This window comes from Molossus molossus, unplaced genomic scaffold (genome assembly GCF_014108415.1).
Source record: "Molossus molossus isolate mMolMol1 unplaced genomic scaffold, mMolMol1.p scaffold_m16_p_18, whole genome shotgun sequence".
In the NCBI taxonomy this organism is placed as follows: Eukaryota; Metazoa; Chordata; class Mammalia; order Chiroptera; family Molossidae; genus Molossus; species Molossus molossus.
The window spans coordinates 60,841,612-60,852,033 of NW_023425353.1; the positions used below are offsets into that span (position 1 = coordinate 60,841,612).

Here is a 10,422-nt window from a genome sequence, read left to right on the forward strand (position 1 = left end):
TCCCTAGGTAAAACTGTGTGTGTGTGTGTGTGTGTGTGTGTGTGTGTGTGTGATATGACTCTGTCCATTATGGATTCCATATAGCATGAAATGAATGGTGGTCCTGAGATCAGAACATTCACCCATCAGTCTCAGGGATTTGTGGGTCAGAGATCTGTGGGGCCTCATTGGTCCTCATTCATTTGCTGGTTGTCTTGAGATTGTGCTTGTGTGCAGAGTTGCCTGGATACCTCTAATGTCCTGCTGGCCCTGTAGCCTCATCCGTCTCTCCTATTTCTCTAGCCAAGACCCCACCTCTTCAGTCCGTGGGAATTCTTCCAGGATTTTTGAGGGAGTTTCCTATGCAATCGGGCAGAGGGCTGAGAGTTCGGTTTCCTTTTTTTTCTTCTTCTTCTTTATTGATTTTAGAGAGGAAGGGAGACGGAGAGAGAGATAGAAACATTGATGAGAAAGAATATCTATTGGCTGCCTCCTACGTGCCCCCCACTGGGGATTTGGCCAACAACCTGTGCATGTGCCCCAACTGGGAATTGAACCGGTGACCTAGTACATGGGTCGACACTCAACCACTGAGCCACACCAGCCAGGCTAGTTAGGTTTCCTTTTGTTGAAACTGTCCTCAGACTAGTCCTCCCCATCTCCTGACAAGTCTTGCTTCCACCTTAGGTCCCTCAGAACCATCCTGGGCTTCATTATAGGACATTCTGTGCATTTCTCTTTCTCTCTACCTGCCCTTCTAACTAAAATCTCCATCTTAGCAAGCTTATATATTTTTGTGACTTCCTCTGTCTTATCATTCTCAAATTAGCATTCCTGACATATTCTTCCTCTTCTTATCAAAAGTGTTTTCTCATCCCTCTTTCATAGTGACATTACCATTCTTGATATTCAGACCTAGATCTTGAATTCTTTCCTTCAGTCATCTGCTGAATTTAATCTGATATGTGTGTATGCTTTCATGTATTTGCTGGACTTCATTGTTCTCTATCCTGTCATTTTCCTGGACTAGGACCTCACAATTTCATTCATTTGTTTATTCCTTCAGCAAACATTTACTGGGCACCTAGAAAGTGGCAGGCCTCTAATGGTCACCCATACTGCATTCTCAGGTGGCTCCCCCAACTCATTTCCTTTCCTCCTTCCTTTTTTTCACCTTTAATCCATCTGGGGAAATCTTCCTAAAGTATTCTTTTTCTAATTTAACTTTTGGGTATAGGGTGATACAAAATTTATTGTCCACACTGGGATACTTTTGTGAGTTAAAGGGGGACACTATTTTTTTTTTTTAATCCTCACCCGAGGACATTTTTCTATTTATCTTCAGATAGAGTGGGAGGGAGGGGGAGAGAGAGAAACATCAATGTGAGAGGGACACATCGACTGGTTGCCTCCTGCACAACCCTGACCAGGGCCGGGGACAAACCGCAACCGAGGTACATGCCCTTGACCGGAATCGAACTCGTGACTCTTTGGTCCACGGGCCAACGCTCTATTGAGCCAAACCGGCCAGGGCAGGATGTGGGGAGGCACTATTAATAACGATGCCAGAACAATAGGTATCAACCAGCACTATTCTGGGAAAACCAGTATAGTTGTTTATCCTACTCCTAGGTGGCTTCTCTTGGATTCTTTCTATTTCCCTCATTTTACTCCTCCTGGGATACCCCAGCTGCCTCTCTCGTGCTTTTCTATTTCATGAAGCTGAGAAAAATGTGAATGTACTAGGGGTGGAGGGAAGTATGGGAACTAGGGGAAATGAATGTTAATACTTGAAAAAAATTTTATTCTTTTCTTGACAAGTGAAACATATTCTTGACAAGTGAAAATGGGAAGGGAAGTGACAAGAGAGCCAAATAGCAAAGTAGAAAAAGAATGTAGCCCTGGTCGGTTTGGCTCAGCACTTACAGCATCAGCCTGAGAAACACATGGTCGCAGTTTGATTTTGGCCAAGGGCACATACCTCGGTTGCGGTTCGTCCATGGGCCCTGGGGGGATTTGAGCAGGAGGCAACATGTTGATGTGTCTTTCTCATGTCAATGTTTTTATCTCTCTCTCTCTCCCCCTCCCTCCCTGTCTATCTGAAGATAAATGGAAACAATGTCCTCGAGTGAGGATTGAAAAAAAGGATGCAGAGTGGGGCCCGGCCAGTGTGGCTCAGTTGATTGAGCGTCATCTGATACACCCAGAGGTCACCACTTTGATTCCCAGTCAGGACACATGCCCAGGTTGTGGGCCCAATCCCCAGTGGAGGGCATGCAGGAGGTGGCCAGTCAATACTCTCTCATTGATATTTCTGTCGCACTCTCCCTCTCCATTCCTGTTCTCTAAAATCAATAAAGGAAAACAATTTTTTTTAAATAATAAAATAAAATGATCATAGGAAGATTAAACAGCAATGTTGAAAAATACAGAAATTAAATTTAAGATGCAAAATTATATTTACTGTTTATTTATGACCATATAAATATGAATATGAACACATCTAGAAAGGAACGTAGTAAAAGGAAAATTAGTCATGTGTTAGTATCATGGGGTCATTTTTCAGTTTTCTTTTATGACTCAACTCCCTCTAGCTTTGAGGTCTGCTAGGGTTATATGTATATTTAGAGTTTCACATCTACCCTGTAGGGAGAGGGTAAAGAGGGATAAATGGTGATGGAGGGAGACTTGACTTAGGTGGCAACACACAATACAATGTACAGATGAGGTATTATAGAATTGTATACCCAAAACTTATATAATATTATTAACCAATATCACCCCAAAAATTCAGTGAAAATTTTAAAAATCTGTAGGGAAATTTCTGCTCATTCCTGAGGTTGGTTTCATGATCAGCCCCTCTTGGTTGTGCTGTCCCCTACTTTCACCGTTATGCCATCTTTAGAAACTTTATCATTATGCCATGCAGGGAGTCCCTATCAGAATCCCCCTGCTGTACTTGAACTAATCCTCTTCCCTGTTCAGCCTCTCAGGCTTACCCAGTAGACTCAGTATCTCAGAGTGATAGCTTGGAACGAAGTAGACAGACTGAATTAGCACATACACTGGATCCCGTTATGGTCCAGGCCCTGCAGATCAGGCTATGATGTGACTAGGCTCCAGTATTGCGAGACTCCTTAATCAAGACAGGGCCTAAGAATGAGGATGTAGACAGGGGCCTAGTACCTGGATGAAAATGAAATCTTCGGCGCGCCCTAGGACAGAATCCCAGTTGCTATTCCATAAAACATTTCTTGAGCAACTAACTATTTTGTGCCAGCCACTGTAGCACTGGTGCTAGGGAAGTAGGTGCACAAGAACTCAAAGCCAGAGTGATCTAAAGATTAGTTATTTGAGTAAATGAGCAAAGGGTCTTTCGGTTCATTTTTTCCAGGGACTAGATTAGGAGTTAGATGGCTCCAATTCTGGAAGTAGAACACGAGACAGGAAGAAACCAGGGTGGATTTTATACTACTCATTGCTCATTCTGATGTTGGACCTGTGGTCCATATTCTTTACCTTGGTCTCTGTCTAACCTCATTTTCTCATCTTTTTTGATCAGTTCCCCCTGCCTTTGAACACATACTCTTCCATGGGAGACCCTGTTATCTACCTCATCTTGTAATCCTTAGATAATTCTTCTTCCACTAGTATGAAGAACAGGTGACGTGCAATTTCTCTTTCTTCTCTCAGATGGTGAAACTGGGCCTGAGGAGGTTGATTCCAAAGTACCATTCCTGAAAAGTCAGAATCTCATACATTCAAGAGAACTCCACAGAGGTGCTGCCAAGGAAGTCAAATTCTAGAAAGCTCCACTGAAGGGAAAGAAAAGACTCCGAAGGCCACTGGGATGCTCCCAGCAAGAGAAAATGAGAAAGATGAGAAACTTCAAACATAAGACAGTCAAAGACAATAAGACTTCTGTGAGTGACCAGGAATCTGAAAAAGATGGTAGCCAGCACTCTGACCCTGCAACAAACCAGGGAACTCAGGCTGCAAAGAGACAGTATGTGTGTGCTGAGTGTGGGAAAGCCTTCAGTCAGAGTGCAAACCTTACGGTGCATGAGCGAGTCCACACAGGAGAGAAACCCTACGAGTGTAAGGAGTGTGGGAAAGCGTTCAGTCATAGCTCCAACCTTGTTGTCCACCGGCGAATCCACACTGGACTGAAGCCCTACACGTGCAGTGAGTGCGGGAAATCTTTCAGCGGTAAGTCGCACCTCATTCGGCACCAGGGAATCCACAGTGGGGAGAAGACGTATGAATGCAAGGAGTGTGGGAAAGCTTTTAGCCGGAGTTCAGGTCTCATTTCCCATCACCGAGTTCACACTGGGGAGAAGCCGTACACCTGCATCCAGTGTGGGAAAGCCTTTAGCCGTAGCTCAAACCTTACTCAACATCAGAGGATGCACAACGGAAAAAAAGTTTACAAATGTAAGGAGTGTGGGAAAACGTGTGTGTCTAATACAAAGATTATGGACCATCAGAGAACTCACACCGGGGAGAAGCCTTATGAATGTGATGAGTGTGGAAAAGCTTTCATCTTAAGGAAGACCCTGAGTGAACATCAGAGACTTCATCGTAGAGAGAAACCTTACAAATGTAATGAGTGTGGGAAGGCTTTTACTTCTAATCGGAACCTTATTGATCATCAGAGAGTTCACACTGGAGAGAAACCCTATAAATGTAATGAATGTGGAAAAACCTTCAGGCAGACTTCTCAAGTTATTCTACATTTGAGAACCCACACTAAGGAGAAACCTTATAAATGCAGTGAGTGTGGGAGAGCCTATCGTTATAGCTCACAGCTTATTCAACACCAGAGAAAACATACGGAGGAGAAGGAAACCCATAAATAACACTATTGTTGATAGAAGGATTAACTGCTACTTTACAGAATAGCAGTTTTTCAGTATCATCCACCTTAATTCTATTTCTAAGAATCCATGCAGGGAAAGTAATCAGGTAGACACGTATTAACAGAAGAGATACTCATGTCAGCAAGGTATATAAAGGAAAAAAACTAGGTTCTCAACAGTACAGGGTTTAAATTAATGAAGTTCTATCTATAGGATGGTTTTTCAGCCATTGTAAAGGTTTTTAAAGAATATTTAATACCATGGGGGAAATGATTTGGATAAAATGGAAGGTAAAAGAAAAAAAACAATGAAGTATGATCCAAATTAAAAAACAACACATTTATGCATAGGAAAAAATGGGAAGGAAATAATACCAGACCAGAATATTAACAGTGATTATCTCTGGGTGATAGGATTATGAGTGATTTCTATTTTCGTTATACTTTTCTATGTTTTTTACATTTCTACAATGAGAATGTCCTACTTTTATATTTAGGGAGAAGTACAGTATTTTAAAAATGCAATAGGTACATGTTCATTTTCGCTAACCAGTGTTAGGGAAGGTGCATGGAACATAGGCTCTAAAGTCCGAATACTGGCACGTAGTGACAATGCAACCATGAGCAAGTCACTTCCTTTTAGAGCCTGTTTCCTGTTTAGTAAAAGCATAAACACCAGTCCTTGGTCTTTTTTCAGCTTTAAGATAGGCTAACTTTATAGTTGTCAACAAAATGTATATCCATTTACTTACTCACTGTTAGGTTAATAGAGCACAGCAAAAACTTACTATCTCCTCCTCTCCCACAGTTGTAGAAGGTTCTGCAAGTAAGAGAGACCCACAGAGGCTTCGACTTTTCAATATGCATTCACAAAACCAGCACAATTGTGTTCTTGTGAAATTGAAACAATTGCAGGTCCATAACCTTTAAAGAGATACAGTCAACCTAATCTAAAACTAGGGGAAGATGCCTTCACATGTTATGTAAAGTTTAGTAGCTGAAAGTGTAGACTCGGGTCAGAGACACAGGTGTTCCAATCCCACTGACACAGTAGCTTGTGAATTTTTGACAAGTCACTAACTGCCCTTAGCCTCAGATGTATCTATAAAAAGGTTGACTACCTCCCTCACAGGGTTGTCGTGAGGATTAAATGAGAATAATGCGTGTAATGTGTGAGAAGCGGGAAATATGGTAAATAATAATTGCTCAAGTGTAGGACGTTGGAGCATTGTTTCTAAACATTTTGCAAGAATGATCCCAGTAGAGTTCTACTTGAGGTGGCACTTAGGATATTTTCAGGTGCAATGAACACGATACCAAGTACTTAAACCTTAAGAACATTGTTTACTTACGGGAAAGTCTAGGTAAGCTGTTCCAAATTTTGTTTGGCAAGTCAGAAATTCATCAAACTTCCATCTTAACCCCATAATGTTCAGCACGTGGGCTTTCATTTTTTGCAACCTCATGGTTGCAAGACGGTGGCCGCAGTTGCAAGCTCTTCACACAACTCCTTCAAACTCAGGAAGTGAGGAAAGGAGCTGAGACTGTCATCTGGTTCTTTTTTCCTTTTATCCTCGAGGAAGGCCTTTCCCAGAAGAGGGAAGGGATGCTGAACAGTTAGTTCTGCAGGTGTTCACTAGCTTCCTGTGCCTTTCTTCATGTTCAGCCCTCCAAGAAGGCCTTAGACCATTTTAACCAACATTTTAAAATTTTGAGTCCTGCCCTGGCCGATTTGGTTCAGCAGTTAGAGCATCGGCCTGCGGTCCTGAGAGACCCGGGTTCGGTTCCCACTAAGGGCGTGTACCTCGGTTGCAGTTTGTCCCCGGCCCTGGTCGGTTGTGCGGGTGGCAGCCACTCGATGTGTTCCTTTCACATCGATGTTTCTCTCTCTCTCTCTGTTCCTCTCTCTCCCTCCCACTCTACCTGAACAAAAAATGGAAAAATGTCCTCGGGTGAGGATAAAAATAAAATAAAATAAAAAATAAATAAAATTTTGAGTCCTTAGCTCAAAATCCATCTGGGAACCCTTAGAATCTCCCCATACTTAATATATACAGTGAACCCCTAAGCCTAGTGCCATTTGTCTTATGCACATGGTAATTTATTGTTCCAGGAACTATTGAGGACGTGTTGTCTCATTTAATCCTCATAACAGTTATAAAACTGGAGTCATAAAACTTTTTTGCAGGAAGTAGTTCTAATTCCACCAGTAAATATCTGTTGTTATTTACTTGTTATAAATATCACTGATTTTTTTTTTTTTTTTCTTTTTGCTTCCTTCCTTTGTTCCAGAATAGGAAGCAAATGGTTCAGTTTGCTTTTCTTTAAGCAGATGCTTTTTGGAATGAAGTGATTCTGGTTTGTTTCTGATTCAAATGCAAATAACACTTGTTTTCATACTTGTAGTTCTTAAATGAGAGTTCTTTAGCCATTAGAGAATGTCCTTTCCTTAGTCCCTTGGATCACTGGTACAGCCACTTGTCCCGCCTCCTCTCTGGCCTCATTCTGTGTTTCATACCCACACTATTACCTGGACCTCAGTTATCTGTATAAAACTAGCCATGTTCCCGAAGTCCCTTTCAGCTTCATAAGGGAGGTATAGTGGGGTGAAAAAGGAAATGCAGACTCCTTTCTGGACACATAGATACAGGACCTGACTGGTCTGTCTTCCCACTGACCATTTCAAGTCCACATGGCACAGTTGACTGTATGGATTGCAGACATGCAAAAGCTGTAACCAGTTTCTGAAACTAAGGCCAGTGGACTCCAAATCTGGGAATCCCAGGAGGTGATTTCATACATTTAGATAAATTTCCCATATGCACCAAGTCAGCACATCTGGATCAGGGCCTAGGAATCTGTTTAAAACAAAACTTTTGCAGTGGGGGTTGAAGAAAAAATTTTATTAGGAGCCTTGTCATCTTACATGACTATTTTTGTAATAATTTTCTGCAGAAGAATCTATGGATCCCAAAATTAGTGAGACATACCAAAGTTTGTATAATTGTGACAAATTAGCAACCAGTTCACTGAGTCTGAAAGAAAATGTTGTCACAATTGCAGTGTTGGCTTAACCACAGAATTGAGCAGATTCTTATTTTATTTTTATCAAGAGGGAGAGAGGAAGAGAGAGAAAAACATCGATGTGAGAGAGACACACCAACTGGCAGCCACCCACACAACCCCATGGGGTGAGGGACAAACTGCAACCGAGGTACATGCCCTTAGCAGGAACCGAACCTGGGACTTTAGTTTGTGGGGCAACGCTCTAACCGCTGAGCCAAACCGGCCAGGGTGAGCAGATTCATATTTTAAAAGATACAGTAGAACGATATGACAAGCTAGGTAATCATAAAGCTCTTTGACTACAAAGCAACCTGAAATACGAGGTAAAACATAAACATCCTTCTTCTTTTTTTTTTATCCTCACCCGAGGACATTTTTTGTTCAGGTAGAGTGGGAGGGAGAGAGAGGAAGAGAGAGAGAGAGAGAAACATCAATGTGAAAGGGACACATCGAGTGGCTGCCACCCGCACAACCGACCAGGGCCGGGGACAAACTGCAACCGAGGTACATGCCCTTAGCGGGAACTGAACCCGGGTCTCTCGGGACCGCAGGCTGATGCTCTAACCGCTGAGCCAAACCGGCCAGGGCTAAACATCCTTGTTCTAAAAAAAATATTTTTATTGATTTTTTAGAGAGAAGATGGGAGAGGGGGAGAAAGAAACATCAATGGGCTGCCTCCTGCACACCCCATACCGGGGATTGAGCCCGCAATTTGGGCATGTGCCCTGACCGCGAATCAAACCAGTGACCTCTTGAGGACTGATGCTCAATCCACTGAGGCACACCAGCTGGTCAACTTAAACATTCTTTAAAAAGACTTTAAAAAGTGGCATAAATCCTCAGAGGCTAAAATGAAGTGGAAGCCAGAGAGGTAAGTGGGTGATGATGCTTTGAGTGACATGAGGTAGCTTTGTGGTGATCTTGGTCCAAGGGACCCAGATTTTATCAGCCACAAGGACAAGATTTGAGTTTTGGGGCTTGGAGAAGGTGGAGAATTGGAACTGAGATCTCTAGAAGAAGCCCAGATGTTTATAGGGCTACACTCCAGTGAAAGTAACATGACATTAGGCACATACATTTCTAAGTATGTATGGAACAGGTACTTAAAAATTAACACAATTTTCAAAATTGAGTTATCTAATTGTTTTTGAGTTGAGCTTTATGGAAAGTAAATTCAGACAGGATAACATGCAGCAAATTTACTGGAGAGTGTTATTAGGATTAATACCTGTAGGGAGAGGGAAGAAAGCAGGATTAGTAGTAGGAGAAGTTAGCTGTGATGCAGTCACAGAGTTACTCCGTTAGACTGGGATAACCTTTCAAAACTGTCCAAACTGCGGTGAGAGATGTGGGCCTTTATACCCTTCATTGACCAGTTATTGAGTACCTGCTCTACCACGTTATCTGGAAGGGAAGCATGATCTTGGGTGAGGTAGACTTCTTCAGTGAATGTGTTTGGAAGTAAGTTCCTGAAAAGGGCAGACAATGAGGGTTTTCAGCCTATCTCTACAGTGAGGTGGGGGAAAACAGGACAATCTAGAGGAATCCAGACAGTGCAGCAAAATGTCCTCTACACTGCTCATAATGCAATTAGGATAGAAATAGTTTGGCTTTTCTCAGGTGATCTGTACCCTTTTTCAACTTTCCCTTTATTGTGAGTTCCCTCATTCCTACAAGATTCCTTCCTGAGCATGTAAACGTGGGTGGGGGTGGGATTATCTCCAAGATGGACATCCAAATCTGAGTTCTTCTAAGTGACACTGACCAGAATCTGTCCACCATGGGTGCCCTTCAGGGCCTAGATAAACTGTTCTAAAACTACCACTTCAAACTATATTTGGAGCAATCCAAGTGTGACGGTTAATTTTATGGGCCAACTTGACTATAAGATGCCCAGATATTTGGTTACAAAGTATTGTGGATGTGTCTGTGAGGATGTTTCTGGATGAAGTTAACATTTGAATTGGTAGGCTGAGTAAAGCAGATTGCCCTCTCCAATATGGCCTCCTTCAATCTGTTGGAGACCAGAATAGAACGAAAATGTAGTGGAAGGATTTGTTCTCTTTCTAGGTGTTTTTGAGCTGGGACTTTGGTCTGCTTTTGGACTCAGTCTGGGATTTTCACCATCAGTTCTGCTCTGAGGCCTTTAGACTTGAACTGGAACCATACCTTCGGCTCTCCTGGGTCTCAAGCTTATGTACTGAAGATCTTGGGATTTATCAGCCTCCATAATTGTGTGAGCCAATTTTGTACATCTATCTCCTATTGTTTGTTTCTCTGGAAACCCTTGATAACTACACCAGGTATCTTCAGGGATATGTCAACCCAATAAATGCCTTTGGGGGGTGACAGATTTATTCTTTGTTGTGGATATTTTCCTTAGGGTCTTACCAGAGGAAACAAAGTTATGTTTAGTTTGGTGTAAGGGTATAAATATCATAGAGATATAGGTACTAGAGAAGAGGCTGGAGACAGAGTGCTGACAGTTCAAGACGAGGCTAAGACCTCAGAATCTTCAT

At 42.3% G+C, this 10,422-nt stretch overlaps 1 protein-coding gene across 1 annotated transcript; it reads left to right on the forward strand.

The window, feature by feature from the left end:
• Positions 1-3,701: 3,701 nt before the first annotated feature.
• On the forward strand, positions 3,702-4,866 carry ZNF660 (zinc finger protein 660). Its single transcript, XM_036267501.1, has one exon. It carries the CDS (start codon positions 3,849-3,851, stop codon positions 4,836-4,838), a length of 990 nt encoding a protein of 329 aa, XP_036123394.1. The 5' UTR covers positions 3,702-3,848; the 3' UTR covers positions 4,839-4,866.
• Positions 4,867-10,422: the final 5,556 nt, after the last annotated feature.